The sequence below is a fragment of the Bos indicus x Bos taurus genome, chromosome 21 (assembly GCF_003369695.1).
Source record: "Bos indicus x Bos taurus breed Angus x Brahman F1 hybrid chromosome 21, Bos_hybrid_MaternalHap_v2.0, whole genome shotgun sequence".
In the NCBI taxonomy this organism is placed as follows: Eukaryota; Metazoa; Chordata; class Mammalia; order Artiodactyla; family Bovidae; genus Bos; species Bos indicus x Bos taurus.
In genome coordinates this window covers 24,192,009-24,210,597 of record NC_040096.1, presented here as the reverse complement: position 1 = coordinate 24,210,597, position 18,589 = coordinate 24,192,009, and the positions used below count along the sequence as shown (strand labels likewise).

Sequence of the window (18,589 nt, the reverse complement as noted above, 5' to 3'; positions counted from 1 at the left end):
TAGAAGATCCCCTGGAGAAGGGAATGGCTACCCACTCCAGTATTCTTGCCTAGAGAATTCTGTGGACAGAGGAGCGTGGCAGGCTACAGTCTATGAGGTTGCAAAGAATCAGACATGACTGAGTGAGTAACACTTTCACTTTCATAGATATAAATATAGGAAAAAATGATAAAATTGTCATTACATAGAGGTGATATGATTGTTTACTATTAAAAATGAAGAAAATTACTTGAAAACTATTCAAAATAATCACTGTAGTAAGATGATTAGATACCAGATAAATATGCCAGTGTTTATTGCTTTCCTAATTGTGAACAATAAACAACTATAAAATATATTTTAAAAGAGCCTGCTTACTATGGAAGTAAAAAATATAAGATGCCTAATAATCTATCAAGAAATACACAGGACCTACCTACACTCTGGTTAAGAAGTAAGTTCTGGAGGAAAGTGCATGGGTGTGAATTTCAGATCCAAGGTGTGCTAGCTGGTGTCCTTAGGGAATTTTAACCTCTCCTTGTGTTTATATTTGAAAAGAAACACCAACAAAAGATAAGTACACCTGTGATTAGCACTTCTCTGGAAATTTAGGTTCTGGGCTGGTTTTGCCTTGACCAGCTTCCTTAGCTGTAAGACAAAGCTAACAATGGCTGCTTCCCCAGAGTTGGAAAAAGACTGTGAGAATCTAAGGGTTCATGAAGCATGTGTTTTGCCTTTTGTGAGATGCATAGCAGATTTCATAATTAGAGCAGTGACATCTCTTTTTTGTCAGAAGGCCTTGCGGTGTCTGCCAGTCTCTCTAGGCAGAGCACTGCAGGAAGATGAGACATCCTCAAAACCAATAACCTTGCTGGATCTCAGACATCATCCAAGGTCACCCAGCTCTTAAGAATCAAATGAGGGACTTCCAAGGTGGTTCAGTGGTTAGGACTCTGTGCTTCCAATGCAGGGGGCCGGGGCTCAATCCCTGGTCAGAGAACTAAGATCCCACATGCCACACAGTGCGACCAAAAAATAAATAAATAAATAAAAAGACACCAATTTAGAAAAATGCAAATGGACTTATTTTTTAAAAAAGGAACCTAATGCGATTCCTCTGAGCTTCACACCCCAAAGCCCAGCAAACTGCTGAGACTTCGAGACTTCTCAAGATGTAAGGGAAGAAATTCTTTCAATCCCTCATGTTCCTCCCTGTGTCCCGAGATGTCACGTACAGTCTGTTCACCCCACACTGACCCAAATGTAAAACGCAACCCTTCTTTGTGTTCCCTGATATTATCCTCTTTCACAAAAGTGGGGATGAGCAAAATCTATTTCCTAAAGATTTTGTATTCTTCCTGAAGGAGGAATGTCACATTGCATGTGCATAGTGGGCCACTTAATGATCCATATTTGATATTTTTGTTTCCGAAAACCTTCTTTGCGACAACCCACTGCTAGGAATTTCTGTTTCTCTGCCTCCACATTGATCTGGCTTCATCAGCTCCTCTTTTCCAACCAGTCTTGCATTACCTTTACTCAACTTCAGCCTACTCTCACTTTCCAGTGCAGAGCAAGCCCACCCTCTTTGGCTCCTGCTCTTTGACTCCTAGATGTAAACTACCCCCATCTTCAGCTGACCCAAGCCCTTTGCTTCAGCAGCATCCCTCGCCTGCCATAGAGGAGGGGTAGGAATAGAAAGAGCCGTGTTTCCTATTACGTGTGATGAAACCCATTTGCTGGCTTGTGGCCAGAATGCTAAATGGTATTTGTCATGTGATTCTGTGTCTCTGTTCCTAAAGGAATTTGCCTTTGTCATATCTGTTTTTATTCCAAAGGTGTCCCTCAGCCTAATGTAACTTGGTTGAAGAAAGGAGGATCTCTGAGTGACAATATTTCCTTGCTTTTCAATGGATCCCTGTTGTTGCAGAACCTTTCCCTTGAAAATGAAGGAACCTATGTCTGCACAGCCACCAATGCTCTTGGAAAGGCAATGGCAACATCTGTCCTCCACTTGCTGGGTAAGCACCAAGTCCTTGTTTTCAAGTGCTTCCTATAATATGTTCGAAGTAGGACCTGGTTTTGTGGATTCTGAAGTCAAGGAGTAAACAAGTGGACGTTATATGGTTTTAACTATTGCTGTCACTGTCTACTTACAAACAGGCGCTAAATCTAATACTCTATCTTACCTGTTCTTCTCTCAGAAGGCTGTGACTGCCTTGCTGCTGCTTCTCTGCCTAAGAACCTACCATGAGATATAAACTTTCTGCCCAGAATCAAGATCCTTCATATGCTGCCTCTATGTGTGTGCTTGTGTGCCAAGTTGCTTCAGTCCTGTCTGACTCTTTGTGACCCCATGGACTGTAGCCCACCAGGCTCCTCTGACTGTAGGATTCTCCAGGCAAGCATACTGAAGTATGTTGTCATGTCCTCCTCCAGGGGGATTTTCCCAACCCAGGGATCAAACCCACATCTCGTTCATCCCCTGCATTGGCCGGCAGGTTCTTTACCGCTAGCACCACCTGGGAAGCCCATTCTGGCTCTGCTGCGTTGCTTTAGTCGTGTTCGACTCTGTGCGACTCCATAGATGGCAGCCCACCAGGCTTCCTGTCCCTGGGATTCTCCAGGCAAGAACACTGGAGTGGGTTGCCATTTCCTTCTCCAAGGCATGAAAGTGAAAAGTGAAAGTGAAGTCGCTCAGTCGTGTCCGACTATAGCAACCTCATGGACTGCAGCCTACCAGGCTCCTCCGTCCATGGGATTTTCTAGGCAAAAGTACTGGAGTGGGGTGCCATTGCCTTCTCTGATTCTGGCTCTACATGTCCTTAATTTATAACCCTGGCCTCTGTTCTAAGCTAGCACTAAACTCTGTTCTAGGCAATGCACTTTCCCGCACTGTGATCCAACACCACACACACACCATGCAGCTTACTCTGGAAATCTGGCTTCCATTCATACTGCTCTCCCAGGAAGAAGTGACCTAGCTTACGGTGAAGAGTGCCGGATTCATGATCTCCAAAGGAGAGAATTTTGCTTCGGGACCAAAGACACAGTTTCAGTCACTCAGAACTTCATATGGCCAAAGTTTTATTACAGTGAAAAAGGGACAGAGAAAGCTTCTGACATAGACATCAGAAGGGGGCGGAGAGTGCCCCCACTCACCAGTTCAGGTGTAGCTTTATATACTTTTTCAATTGATTACTAGCAATAGATTAAAAGAATATCTCAAGGTTTTAAAGGTCTTTCTAGACCCACTCCCACAACATACATCTTAAAATAACAGGAATAGTCAGAAGGTTTTTCTTAAGAAGGAGAAACATGTCCTCAAGCAAGATACATTGTTGTTATATAATCATTAGTTCAGTTCAGTCACTCACCGCTCGGACTCTTTGCCACCCCATGAACTGTAGCACGCCAGGCCTCCCTGTCCATCACCAACTCCTGGAGTCCACCCAAACCCATATCCATCGAGTTGATGATGCCATCCAACCATCTCATCCTCTGTCGTCTCCTTCTCCTCCTGCCTTCAATCATTCCCAGCATCAGGGTCTTTTCCAATGAGTCAGCTCTTCACATCAGGTGGCCAGAGTTTCAGCTTCAACATCAGTCCTTCCAATGAACATCCAGAACTGATCTCCTTTAGGATGGACTGGTTGGATCTCCTTGCAGTCCAAGGAACTCTCAAGAGTCTTCTCCAACACCACAGTTCAAAAGCATCAATTCTTTGGTGCTCAGATTTCTTTATAGTCCAACTCTCACATCCATACATGGAAAAACCATAGCCTTGACTAGACGGACCTTTGTTGGCAAAGTAATGTTAGCTCTGGGCTTAAAGAAAGTTAGTCTTAGGGGAAATAGATTGTTGTAGCAACTCAGAGCTTAAGAAAAAATGTCTTAAGTGACTAAGACAAGGAATGTAGAAAAAGTTTGTCCCCTTCTCCTCCTTGAGGGTCCTGGTCTTCTTATAGATCTACCTAAGAATTAGCTCTTTCACCGTCCTTTAAGCCACCTGAATTCTCCTCTCCTATGTGAATCCTTCTCTGATTGTTTTGGACCTCTCCTTTCTCACTGCTTAGTCCCTGACTGAATCCTGACACACATTAGTCTCCAGTTGTTTCCTCCACTAAATTGTGGGTCCCTTCATGCTAGAGACCATGTCTAATGTTTCTTTTGTGCCCTAAGAATATAATATAGTATGAGGCACCCAGCAGGTGCTCAATAATTACTAATCGGTGGAGTCAGTATTATAGTTTGGGAAAGGTCATTGCAGTGAGCCCCTGGCACAGGATGGCATTTGGATGCTTCTGCTGCTGTCTTTAGGGATAATATCTGGAGCTCAGCAAACTCTTGACATCAGAATGAGCTTCAAGTTGCGATGGTTTAAGACTCAATAAATAATGCTCCTCTTTCCCCCCAGAGTTTGGAAGCGATTAAGAGTTAATCACAGAAGTCAGCTAGACCGACATGAGATATCATTCATTACTTCCCCTTTGTATCTCCAGCACCTCAGATAGGTGTAAGTATTAAATATGTGTCTCATAAATGGATAATATTGGATCAATGGCAGAACTGGTATGAGATTATAGAACGCACTGCTGAACTAAGGGGATGATGGAAGGAGCTTTCTCCATGGCTTTTCTTGTTGGCAGTTAGAGGAACTCAGAGACATAAATGGGTTTCCCTGATGGTTCAGCAGTAAAAAATCCACCTGCAATTCAGGAGACCCAGTTTCAATCCGTGGATCAGAAAGATCCCCTGGAGGAGGAAATGGCAACCTGCTCCAGTGTTGTCGCCTGGGAATCCTGTGGACAGAGCAGTCTGGCCGGCTACCATCCATAAGGTTGCAAAGAGTCAGACACAGCTGAGCACACATGCAGGCACAGAGACACAAATAGATGGGGAGTTGGAATAGTCACGTGTGAAGCACTTTCATGTTCATTACCTCTCTTGATGTTTACAATAGCACAGTGTTGGGGGCAGTAATCTTTTATCCAGTTGTATAAATGAGGAAACCTGAGACTCATAAAAGTGTGTGCTAGAGCCCAAATATATAGTTGTCTCTTTCAGTGTTCCTCATATCACCGTCCTGGACTCTTAGTGCTGGCCAGAAAGACCCTGGTATGCCTCTTGTTGTTGTTGTTCAGTCTCTAAGTCATGTCTGACTCATGTGACCCCATGGACTGCAGCATGCCAGGCCCAAAGACCTCTGTGGTCCTCTAGGATCTTAATATGGAAGATTTTCAACAGATAGGGTAGGCTTAGCCTGTCTAATGCTAGTGCCTTCCCTCAGGTCCCTGAGAAGTCAGTTCCGGCCTTACCCCTTCGTTCCCCCCTCCACTCAGGGGTCTGCATGGTGTCTCAGTTCTGCACCACACATCTCTTCTCTTCACACATCTCTGCAGTCAGGCAGCTCTTGACTCTAGTCACGTGACTGAGGAATCAAGAATGACGTCACACAGTATACAGCATTCCCCACCATCGTCTGCTCTTACACTTAATGCTGCACAACCTTCCTAAAAGTGTGCACCTGTCACCATGTGATGTCCCCTATAAAGCATCACCCCTTGCCCTGTTCCCAGAGCTGTCTGGAAGGGAGGAGCCTGTCAGCCCCAGCTGCTTCCTCCAGTCCCTTCTGGAATTTCAGTGAATATATTTTTTCCTACCTTGTTAGTTAGGCTGTAAACCCTGAATACATGTAGAGATGCTATATGTTAGTGTGGCTAAGAACCTGTTAAACTTGTCCTTCCATATGCAAGCTTAAAAAAAAAAAATCCACTCCTGAGGAAGCCCAGGGAGCTCATATCCCAAATGTGCATCATTATTTGTGGTAACACAGGTATTGGTTTTCGAGTTGCAAAATGATCACTAACTTGGTAAATGTTTATAGAGGAAAGATTTGCTAAGGATTGTTGAATCAATTCTTTCATTGGTCTTCTTTCACAAGTATGTTTTCCCACACATATTAACTTTGTTATGTATCAGTGCTTAGTCACAAGAACCTAATCGACATATGTCTTGCAAAACTCTTTAAGAGGCCAAGAGATAGGGATAGAGTTAAGAAAATCAAAATATTTATGAGAATGAGGTTTAACTCTGTGCCTGAGGATTTGCAAAGCATGAAGATAATGGGACACTTTATTCTCAAAATAGTGACATATTATCTACAGCTACAGATTCATTCTAAAGGAGATCAGTCCTGGGTGTTCTTTGGAAGGAATGATGCTAAAGCTGAAACTCCAGTACTTTGGCCACCTCATGCTAAGAGTTGACTCATTGGAAAAGAGTCTGATGCTGGGAGGGATTGGGGGCAGGAGGAGAAGGGGACGACAGAGGATGAGATGACTGGATGGCATCACTGACTCGATGGACGTGAGTCTGAGTGAACTCTGGGAGTTGGTGATGGACAGAGAGGTCTGGCGTGCTGCGATGCATGGGGTCGCAAAGAGTTGGACACGACTGAGTGACTGAATGGAACTGAACATATTCTTTATTGAGAATAAAGATCCTTGGTACTTAGGATAAAAAAGAAAATCAGAAATTCCTGAATCACAGGGAACCCATACTGCTGATCTCAGCTCCTTGTAGCTGAAAATGAGTGAATTGCAGAAGGATACACAGAAGTTGCTGTCTGACCTCATGTTTAACTATGTCTACTCTATAGGAACAGTAAAGGCTACATCATTTCAATCTTTTAAATCTTTAGCTAGTGTCTTTGATTTTCAGGTTATGTCATATAGAATGTAACTCTGCAAATAGAGATTCTAGAGATGTGGATGCAGGGAGAGCATAGAAGGAGAAAATAATGTTGAGTTGTCATTCAACAAGCCAGCTCATGTTATTTATGAGATCATTATCTAGGGGTATTTACGTGATACCATTTTCTCTTCTTTTTGACACAATGCTACCATCCTTACAAGCACCTTCGTCCATTCATTCAACATTCATCTTAGTCTGTTTGCACTACCATAACAACGTAGCACAGACCAGCATGGAGGGGGTGGCTTATAAACAACAGACATTTATTTCTTGCAGTTCTGGAGGCAGGGACATCCAAGATCAAGGTAGGGCCAGATCCGATGTCTGAGGAGGGCCAGCTTCCTGGTTCACAGACAGTCGTCTTTTTGCTGTGTCCTCTTATGGCCAAAGGGATAAAGGGGCTCCCTGGGGCTTCTTTCATTAGGGCACTAATCTCACTCATGAGGGCTCCGCCTTTGTGACCTAATTACTTCCCAATGCCCCCACCTCCTGCATGTTAGGATGTGACACATAAATTTTAGAGAGACACAAACATTCAGACACAAACATAGCCATGTTCAGCAAATATTTGCCCAGTGCATGCTTGCTTTTGCCAGAGCTGGGAATATGTAGATGACCTAGCCCTTGAGAAGCCCATAGTCTAGAGAAGGAGATGCTCATGTGAACAGATATTTGAAGCAGAGTGACAAACGCTGTAATGGTTGTTTGTTGTTCAGCCGCTAAGTCATGTCTGACACTTTGCGACCCTGTGGACTGCAGCATGCCACACTTCCCTGTCCTTCACTATCTCCTGGAGTTTGCTCAAATTCATGTCCATTGAGTCAGTGATGCTATCTAACCATCTCATCCCTCATCCTCTGCCACCTCCTTTGCCTTTTGCCTTCAATCTTTCCCAGCATCAGGCTCTTTTTCAGTGAGTCAGCTCCAAAGGACACAGTAGCTCTGAGGAGGGGTCCCTAATGCTCTCTGGAGAAGCCAACCAGGTTTCCACATAAGTCAGGATGTTGCTCTGGGAGGAGGAAGAAGAATGTTCCAGGCAGAGAAATCAGGATGTGCAAAGGCAGAGAGAAGTTCCATGTGGGATGGAACATGGAAATCAAATGAATGCCTTCAAATCAGTTAATTAAAAGATTGGATACTCATGAGGCTGAAATTGCTGGTAAAGGTGACATCTTTGGAATATTTAAAACTTTGATTTATTGAAACTACCTACATTGTTCTACCACCTCCTGCACACACACACATACGCACCACACACACACACATGTGTACATTGTGGAATGTGCCAAGCCTTCAGTGGCTAGCATTTCAAAGAAATTCATTGGTCACCTTAACAAATACTGGCTGAGCACCTAAGTATATAATGTGTCTAGTCTCAAGGATTTGGCATTCCAGTCAGAGAGATGGATAATAAACCAGTAAACAAATAAGTGTACAGGATATTTCTCTGTGGAAAGTGCTATGAAGAAAAGGAAGTAGGATGGTGAGCCCAATGGTGATTGTGCATCATTTAGCCCTCTGAGGAGGAGATACTTGACTCCAGACCTAAAGGATAGGGTGGAGACTTCCATCCCAAGAGGTGAGGAAAGAGCATTTCTGGCAGAGGGAGCAGTAAGTGCGAGGACTCTAAAGTGAGCACAGGCTGTGCGTGGTCAAGATTCGTTTGGTGAGGGTTCAGTGGGGTAGAAGGAGAGGTGTGTGAGATGAAGCTGGAGAAGTTTCTGAGGACCAAATCGTTCAAGCCTCTGAAGGTCAAGGTAAAGACTGGAGTTTTATTCCCAAAATATGAGAAGCCACTGAGGAGTTCTATGTGGGAGGAAATAATGATCTACTTTTTCAATTCATTTGTGTCAAAAATCATTCATCATAAAACAAAAAAAAATCAAATTGGACCTCATCAAGAATGTGCTAATCAAAGACACTATTAAGAATATGACCACACAAGCCTTAGACTGGGAGAAAGATTGGCAGTCCTATGTCTGATTAAGAACTTATGTCCAGAATATGTGAGGAACTATTACAGTTTAACAATGAACTCTCCCCTCCCCGAGAAAGACAATGGCAAGAGACTTGAAGTTCACAAAAAAGACTGACAGATGGAATCAGGAAAATGAAAATTGAAAGCACAATGAGATACAGTATCACACCTACCAGAAGAGTGAAAACCAACTGATGATGGAAACTTTTTGGCATCAAAAGAAATTCCCAATGCACTGCAGATAGATGGATAAAATGGGGCAACCACATTGGAAAACTATGTGGCAGTTTCTAATAAACTTAAGCACATACCTACCCTTGACCCAACAATTCCATTCACAGGTATTTACCCGAGAAAAATGAAAACATGTTCACACACACAAAAAAATACAAGCATGTTCTTTTCAGTCTTTACTTCATAATGACCATTAATAGGAGAATAGATAAACTATGGTATATTCATACAATGGAGTAGTATTCAGCAATAAAAAAGAATGAGTTACTGATATACACAACTATATGGGTGAATCTCAAAAACATTATGTTAAGCAAAAGAAGCCAGACAGAAAAGAGTACATATTGTATGAAGTCCAAGAACAGATACTACTGATGTATGTTGACAGAAATAAAGAAGTAGTTGCCTTGGAGGAGGGGCAGTGCAGTTCAGTTCAGTTGTTCAGTTGCGTCCAACTCTTTGTGACCCCATGGACCGCACCACACCAGGCTTCAACGTCCATCACCAACTCCCAGAGTTTACTCAAACTCATGTCCATCAAGTCGGTGATGCCATCAAACCATCTCATCCTCTGTTGTCCTCTTCTCTTTCTGCCATCAGTCATTCACAGCATCAGGGTCTTTTCCAATGAATCAGTTCTTCGCATCAGGAGGCCAAAGTATTAGAGTTTCAGCTTCAACATCAGTCCTTCCAATGAACACCCAGGACTGATCTCCTAGTCCTTCCAATGAACACCCAGGACTGATCTCCTTTAGGATGGACTGGTTGGATCTCCTTGAAGTCCAAGGGACTCTCAAGAGTCTTCTCCAACATCACAGTTCAAAAGCATCAATTCTTTGGTGCTCAGCTTTCTTTATGGTCCAACTCTCACATCCATACATGACTACTGGAAAAACCATAGTGTTGACTTAGATGGACCTTTGTTGGCAAAGTAATGTCTCTCCTTTTTAATATGCTGTCTAGGTTGGTTATAGCTTTTCTTCCAAGGAGCAAGCATCTTTTAATTTCATGGCTATAGTCACCATCTGCAGTGATTTTGAAGCCCCCCAAAATAAAGTCTCTCACTGTTTCCATTGTTTCACCATCTATTTGCCATGAAGTGATGGGACCGGATGCTATGATCTTAGTTTTCTAAATGTTGAGTTTTAAGCCACCTTTTTTCACTCTCCTCTTTCACTTTCATCAAGAGGCTCTTTAGTTGTTCTTCGTTTACTGCCATAAGGGTGGTGTCATCTGCATATCTGAGGTTATTTATATTTCTCCCAACAATCTTGATTCCAGCTTGTGCTTCATCCAGCCCAGCGTTTGGCATGATGTGCTCTGCATATAAGTTAAATAAGCAGGGTGACATTATACAGCCTTGATGTACTCTTTTCCTGATTTGGAACCAGTCTGTTGTTCCATGTCCAGTTCTAATTGTTGCTTCTTGACCTGCATACGGATTTCTCAGGAGGCAGGTAAGGTTGTCTGGTATACCCCCATGTCTTGAAGAATTTTCCACAGTTTATTGTGATCCACACAGCCAAAGGCTTTGGTGTAGTCAATAAGCAGAAGTAGGTGGTTTTCTGGAACACTGTAGCTTTTTTGATGATCCAATGGATGTTGGCAATTTGATCTCTGCTTCCTCTGCCTTTTCTAAATCCAGCTTGAACATCTGGAAGTTCACGGTTCATGCACTGTTGAAGCATGGCTTGGAGAATTTTGAGCCTTACTTTGCTAGAGAGTGAGATGAGTACAATTGTGCAGTAGTTGGAACAATCTTTGGGATTGCCTTTCTTTGGGATTGGAATGAAAACTGACCTTTTCCAGTCCTGTGGCCACTGCTGAGTTTTCCGAATTTCCTTGTATATTGAGTGCAGCACTTTCACAGCATTATCTTTTAGGATTTGAAATAACTCAACTGGAATTCCATCACCTCCACTAGCTTTGTTCATAGTGATGCTTCCTAAGGCCCACTTGACTTCACATTCCAGGATGTCTGGCTCTAGGTGAGTGATCACATCATTATGGTAGTCTGGGTCATGATCATCTTTTTTGTATAGTTCTTCTGTGTATGCTTGCCACCTCTTCTTGACATCTTCTGCCTCTGTTAGGTCCATACCATTTTGGTCTTTTATTGTGCCCATCTTTGCATGAAATGTTCCCTTGGTATCTCTAAATTTCCTTGAAGAGATCTCTAGTCTTTTCTACCCTATTATTTTCCTCTATTTCTTTGCATTGGTCACTGAAGAAGGCTTTCTTCTCTCTCCTTGCTATTCTTTGGAACTCTGCACTCAGATGGGTATATCTTTCCTTTTCTCCTTTGTCTTTAGCTTCTCTTCTTTTCTCAGCTATTTGTAAGGCCTCCTCAGACAACCATTTTGCATTTTTGCATTTCTTTTTCTTGGGGATGGTCTTGCTCACTGTCTCTTGTACAATGTCACAGACCTCAGTCCATAGTTCTTCAGGCACTCTGTCTATCAAATCTAATCCCTTGAATCTATTTGTCATTTCCACTGTATAATCATAAGGGATTTGATTTAGGTCGTACCTGAATGGTCTTCCATTCAGGTATGGTCTTCCATTCAGAAAGTAGTGGTTTTCCCTGCCTTCTTCAATTTAAGTCTGAATTTGTCAATAATGAGTTCAAGATCTGAGCCACAGTCAGCTCCCAGTCTTGTTTTTGCTGACTGTATAGAGCTTCTCCATCTTTGGCTGCAAAGAATGTAATCATTCTGATTTCGGTATTGACCATCTGGTTGTGTTGTTGGAAGATGGTGTTTGCTATGACCAATGTGTTCTCTTGGCAGAACTCTGTTAGCCTTTAACCTGCTTCATAGATGAGAGGATGCTTTATGAGTGATGGAATGTATATACCTTGCTCTGGATCATGGTTACCTAAGTACATACAATTGTGAAAACTCATAGAACTGCATGTTTGACATATAAGCATTTTTTCTTATATGAATTATACCTCAGTAAAAAGAGGTGTATTTTTTTAAAGAAATGCATGTATGTCTTGCCTTGAACTGTCTTGCCTTTATGAAATATGACATAGAGTTAGGTATGGCATCAGACACACTGGGTTCCAGTCCAGCTGCAGGACCTTGGAAAAGTCACATAGCTTCTTTCCATTTCTATCTCTGCAAGTAAAAATAATCTAAATCAAAAGATGGCCATGAGAATTCAATGGAAAATTGATGTTAAAGTGTTTAACTCAGTACCTATTACCTGGAAACTTCTCAATAAACTAAGCTATTTCTAAAAATGTTTTAAATAAGCTGTAGGGCACCTAAAAATGTGTACTGTTCTGCTTTGCAAATGATATGCAAGTTAGGACAAAATTCCAAAATCAGAAGGAAGCACTGGAAAACAGTTAAGCTAAAGGCATAGGTGTACTCAGTGGAGCACCCTGTGGACACAGCTGGTAGCTATTACTTACTTGTGATTATTTCAAGAAAATCTGGTACTTTCTGTGATCATACACAAATCTGTCATCGTCATGTCCTACTTCATCTTTTTATCCAGTGTTAAAAGGGAAAGGAAAGGCTACTTGGAACGAGGACTAAAAGGAAAACAAACCATGATTATTCGAAGTGGTCAGCTTCAGCTTTTTTAAAGGAAACTCCCATTTTCATCTTTCCAGAAGGCTCTATGGCAAATTATTTATTCAGCTTCAGGTCTCATCTGAAGTTTAGATTAAGAATTAGTAGAGAAGTAAGAACGGATTTGAAATGTATCTTGAACCTGTCTGCTTAATCCCTGCTCCCCGCTAAATCATCTTTCATCTCTCTCAGTCTGATCCACTTTTGAGAAAGAGAATCCATTAGGGCATCCCCCGGAGAGACCCTCCTCTCTTGGCTCTGCTTGGAGAGTCTTGAGAAGCCGGCCCACTGCACAGAGTTTCTCCTCCTTCTCTGGGATTTTTCTGGCAGATCTAGCTGGCCTGAGACAACCCCTTTCCCAGGCTGTATGTCTTGCTTGAACTGTCAAGGGGCCTTTGTGAAATGTGAGGTAGTATTTTGAAAGAGTTAGAGTTGGCATCAGACGCACTGGGTTCCAGTACAGCTGCAGGACCAAGGGCTCCATCCTGGCTGGAATAACCCTCCGCAGTTATGACAACGAGCTAGGCAAGGGAAAATGAGATTTAAAGGACCCCTTTACTCCACCTGATGGCAGATTCTCTGTGTGCTGCTCAGAGAGCCCAACGGGCAGCTAACCAGAAAGCAGCTCATAGTTGTCTTTGGCCGGGTCGTCTCCAGCCCATCATCCCTTCTCCTCCAGTGGCCATCTGTGACATTCCTTTTCTTTCTGCAGAGACTTTCTGGGAGCTTGGCAACTGGACTCATTGTTCTGCCACATGCGGCCACTTGGGAGCCCAAGTTCAGAGACCCCAGTGCCTGATGGCCAACGGGCAGGAAGTGAGCGAGGCCTTCTGTGACCAGCTCCGCAAGCCACAGGCTGCGTTCCAGCCCTGTAACATTCAGGACTGCCCCCCAAGGTGTGTGCAGTCACTCTTCTCTCCTTGCTACCAGTGTTTGACTTGTTTGAAAATGCATAGTAATGTGGAATGAATAACTCAACCACTAAGATTTGTTTTATGTGGACTATACTAGGTGCTCAGCTAAGTAGTTTATGTGGATCACTTCACAGTCACCTATCAAGTCAATATCGTTCATTTTCTTTTTTTAAAAATTTATTTTATTTTTTTGTTATGCTACACCACATAACCAACCAGGGATTGAACCTGAGTCCCCTGCACCAGAAGCTCGGAGTCTTAGCCGCTGGACCTCCAGGGATGTCTCCAGTGTTGTTCATCCTCTATTATATAGTTGGAAAAACTCCCCTAGGCCCACACAGTTATGAGAGCCAGAATTCAAACCGGGTTAGTCTGATTTCGGACCTTCTGGAGTTAATTGCCACTCTCACCTGCTCCCTGCACTCACAATGTACCTTATGAGCACGGGGAAGCTGACTTCATGGGTTCACCTCAGAGATATGTCAGTAGACCAGCATCACAAGAGAGACTTGTGAAAAGCACCATTCCTTAGATTCTACCCCCACGGGTGGTGTTGTTATTCAGTTGCCTGTCATGTCTGACTCTTTGTGACCCCATAGACTACAGCACGCAGGCCTCCCTGCCCCTCACCATCTCTCAGAGGTTTCCCAAGTTCATGATCATTGCATTGGTGATGCCGTCTAGCCATCTCATCCTCTAATGCCCTCTTCTCCTTCTGCCCTACATCTTTCCCAGCATCAGGGACTTTTCCAATGAGTCATCTGTTCTCTTCAGGTGACCAAAATGTTGGAGCTTCAGCTTCAGCATTAGTCCTTCCAGTGAATATTCAGGTTGATCTCCCTTAAGATTGACTGGTTTGATATCCTCGCTGTCCAAAGGACTTTCAGGAGTCTTCTCCAGCACCACAGTTCAAAGGCATCATCACTTCTTTGGTGTTCTGCCTTCTTTGTGGTCCAGCTCTCACAGCTGTACATGCCCACTGGGAAGACCACAGTCTTGACTATACGGACCTTTGTTGGCAGAGTAATAATGTCTCTGCTTTGCAACACACTGTCTAGGTTTCTCATCGCTTTCCTGGCAAGAAGCAATCGTCTTCTGATTTCATGGCTACAGTCACCATCCACAGTGATTTTGGAGCCCAAGAAGAGGAAATCTGTCTCTACTTCCACCGTTTCCCCTTCTATTTGCCATGCAGTAATGCAGCCGGATGCCATGATCTTAGTTTTTTTTTTTTTTTTTTTTTGCTATGTAGTCTTAAGCTGGCTCTTTCACTCTGCTCCTTCACCCTCATCAAGAGGCTCTTTAGTTCCTCTTCACTTTCTGCCATTAGAGTGGTATCATCTGCATCCCCAGGGGTAAAGCCATTAATAACCTTTCAATATCGTAGATGACACAAATCAATAGTTTTAAAAATATCCAAAATCAAACTCATAATCTCCACCAAATCTGATCTGCCCCTAGTTCGTGTTCCAGATCACAATGACCACATTCAAAGCTACCCAGCCCCCTTTCCTCTCACTTCCATCCGTTCCTGTCAGTTTCCTACTGTTCCCAATGTCTTTGTCATTCCTCACAAGGGCCATGTCAGGAGCCTCCTGAGTTTTGTCTCCTCTCTAGAGTGCCTTGTCCACTCTATAAGCAGAAACATCTTTTATTTATTTTTTATTGGAGGATAGTTGCTTTACGATGTGTTTCTACCATACAGCAAAGTTAATCAGTCACATGTATACATACATCCCCTCTTTTTTGGATTTCCTTCCCATTTAGGTCACACAGAACGATAAGTAGAGTTCCCTGTGTGATACAGTAGGTTTTCATTAGTTATCTGTATTATACAGAGTAGTGTATATATGTCAACCCCAGTCTCCCAGTTCATCTTCCCAGATGGCACTAGTGGTAAAGAATCTGCCTGCCAGTGCAGGAGCTGCAGGAGACAGGTTCGATCCCTGAGTTGGGAAGATCCTCTGGGGGAGGAGATAGCAACCTCTCCAGTATTCTTGCTTGGAAAATCCCATGGTCAGAGGAGCCTGGTGCTACAGCCCATGGGGTCGCAAGAATCAGACAAGTCTGAGTGACCAAACAGGTGCTACCTCCTTTTTTCTTCCCTTTGGTTTCCATGAGTTGAAAATCACGTTTCCAAAATTTCCAACTAATTTTGCCCTAGCTCTGCTCTCTGAGGCCACACAGCTGATGGCTCTTACATCTCTGAGGACTATTTTATCCCACCCCGATGCTATCGTCTCTACATGGTGATTCTGTTGCTTCTTAGTGAAAGGATATCTGAGAGTACAGCTGGGAGTTATTGTGCTGCTGCCCACTCCCAGAGATATGTGTCAGCCTTGAAACAGTCATACTGCTAGGATGGGCTTTCTCTTTGGAAGACAGTCCCCATAGGGTCTGACCTACTAAGCTCCTGTAGTTTTTGTTCTTAGGTGGCTCACAGGCGCGTGGTCAGAGTGCTCTGTGTCTTGTGGTGAAGGATTCCGCAGTCGGCAAGTGACATGTAAGCGCACAAGAGCCAACGGAACGGTGCAGGCGTTGCCACCAAGAGTGTGCATCCTCAGAGACAGGCCTCTGGGGAGAAGACCCTGTTCCAGTCACCCCTGTGTTCAAGGGCTCTTTGAACAAGGGAACCAGGTAATGCTGACAAATCTAGTGTTTAAAAATCATCCAGTCCCTGTGGTCAAACCCACATATCCAAAAAGGGACTTCCCCTGGCAGTCCAGTGTTAGGACTTTGCCTTCCAATGCAAGGGATGTGGGTTCCATCCCTGGTCGGGGAACTAAGATCCCATATGCCATGAGGCCAAAACATAAAACAAGCAATACTGTAACAAAACCCCACCCATCAGGGCCCTTCCCCACAGGGGAGAGGAGAGCGCAGACTCCTGCAGGACATTCAGGAAACTCATCTGCACAGGGAGCTGACCACACCACACACCAGCTGGTTCTATTCTATCCTAGACCTCCCGGTCAATATTAACACAGGCTGCAGAGATCAAAAGTTCCCCTCAGCCCTTCAGAAAATGTTCAGTATTGTCAGTGTGGGAGAATAATACACTCTTTCTGCATTTCTGCCCTGCAGTGCAGCAGTTGTTGCTCTTGAGAATCATTGTGCTAATTCTTAGGTCATTAACTCCAAGTCCTACATGACTACACACTTCTCTAACTGGAGAGGATGCAAAACAGAGGGAGATACATCTTTCTGGAGAAATAAAGTTAATTAAAACCATGAAGAACCAAGGAGTTGGCAAAAACTATCCCCTCCACCACTAACATGGAAGGGGGGAGTGTGGGGGAGGGGGGCATGCCCCGGGGGACAGTCCAGTCTGTGAAGTTTCACGCAGTGGCGGAGGAGGGGCAGCTGGGTCAGGGTGGCGCCTCTTCTGGTCCCCCAGGCCGCTCCAGGCCATTCTCTAAGCTGGCCAGGGCTCCTGATGGCTGTGGAGGTGCTGGATTTGAATCCCAAAGTCCATTTGACTGGGTCTCAGGGAGCCCGGCAGGGCTGCTTTTGTCTTGGTCAGTCATCCATGGGTTGTTCTGGGCCTACTTTACTTGTGCGGGTATTGCTGGGCAGTCCACAACAGCAATGTTATATTATAAACCTCCATATTCTCCCAGCCACGCCCCTCTTTTTCTTGCTGAGGCCAGAAGGAGTGGCTGGGGAGTGGGACTGCCCAGCTTGGTAGGAGCGTCCGGTGGTGTTAGCCACACTCAGGGGGTAGTGGGTTCCCTCTGGGGCTTTGCTGCTAATGTCACAGGTACCATGGGTGTCTTGGGTGCCACTGGTATCTCGGGTGCCGCTGGTGTCTGGGTGCCACTCTTGTCCCGGGTGCTGCTAGTGTCTCAGGTGCCACTCTTGTCCTGGGTGCTGTTGGTGTCTCGGGTGCTGCTCTTGTCCTGGTGCCACTCGTGTCATGGGTGCCACTGGTATCTCAGGTGCCGCTGCTGTCGCAGGTGCCACTGGTGTCTCGGGTGCCGCTCTTGTCTGGGTGCTGCTCTTGTCCTGGGTGCCGCTGGTGTCTCGGGTGTCACAGGTGCCACTGATGTCATGGGTGCCACTGGTGTCTCGGGTGCCGCTCTTGTGGTGGGTGCTGCTCTTGCCGTGGGTGTCATGAGTGCTGCTGGTGTCTCGGGTGCCGCTGGTGGCTCAGGTGTCACGGGTACTGCTGGTGTCACAGGTGGTGCTCTTGTTTCGGGTATCACTGGTATCTGGGATGCTGCTGTGTCTCGGGTGCCACTGATGTCTTGGGTGCTGCTCTTGCCGTGGGTGCTGCTCTTGCGTGGGTGTCACGGGTGCTGCTGGTGTCTCGGGTGTCATGGCTGCCACTGGTGTCACAGGTGTCGCTCTTGTCATGGGTATCACTGGTGTCTCGGATTCTGCTGATGTCTCGAATACCGCTGGTGTGTTGGGTGCCACCTGTGCCGCAGATATCGCTGGTGCTCCGGGTGTCAGGCATGCGGCGGGTGTGGCGGGTGTCGGGGGTGCCGTGGATGAAGGGAGTGGCCCCATGGTCACACCAGGAAGATGGGGTAGGTGGGGGAGTGGTAGGGTCAGTGATCTCATCTGAATCGTGGGTTGTCTCTGGTATCCGAATGGTCTCCCTCACGAATAGCCAGGCTGGTATGATGGTAGAAATCTGAGGGCTTTGAGGCTGAGGTTTTTGGATGGTGAAGTCCTTCATGGCAAGGGAGGACTTCACAAGGATGGACTGGGGCCCCACTGGGTGTATTCAAGCTCAGGCTTTCTGAGTTCTGGCTTTCTAAGGAGCCCAGAAGCTTCTGCACTGTCACCTCCGAGTCCTCTTCACAGAGTGGCTGGAGTGGCTCCTTATCCACTTGACCCATGGATGATGCCAAAGACGGGTAAAGTAGCTCTGGTTGTCGGGTCGAGGGTCAGCATGCTTGCTATTAATGTTCTTATTTTATCGGCGAAGGCAATGGCAACCTACTCCAGTACTCTTGCCTGGAAAATCTCATGGACAGAGGAGCCTGGTAGGCTGCAGTCCATGGGGTCACGAACAGTCAGACACGACTGAGCGACTTCACTTTCATGCATTGGAGAAGGAAATGGCAACCTACTCCAGTGTTCTTGCCTGGAGAATCCCAGGGATGGAGGAGCCTGGTGGGTTGCCATCTATGGGG

At 45.0% G+C, this 18,589-nt stretch overlaps 1 protein-coding gene across 6 annotated transcripts in view; it reads left to right on the top strand.

Annotated features, from left to right (window-relative positions):
* Positions 1-18,589, top strand: part of ADAMTSL3 (ADAMTS like 3) — a 381,778-nt gene that overhangs the window by 332,228 nt on the left and 30,961 nt on the right. For 5 of the 6 annotated variants that reach the window (XM_027520883.1, XM_027520878.1, XM_027520880.1 and 2 more), the window contains 3 exons: positions 1,818-2,000; positions 13,244-13,427; positions 15,878-16,082. In XM_027520883.1, the coding sequence (XP_027376684.1) occupies positions 1,818-2,000; positions 13,244-13,427; positions 15,878-16,082 (572 nt within the window). The remainder of the gene's footprint in view (positions 1-1,817; positions 2,001-13,243; positions 13,428-15,877; positions 16,083-18,589) is intronic. The other variant, XR_003507318.1, reaches the window with a different exon arrangement.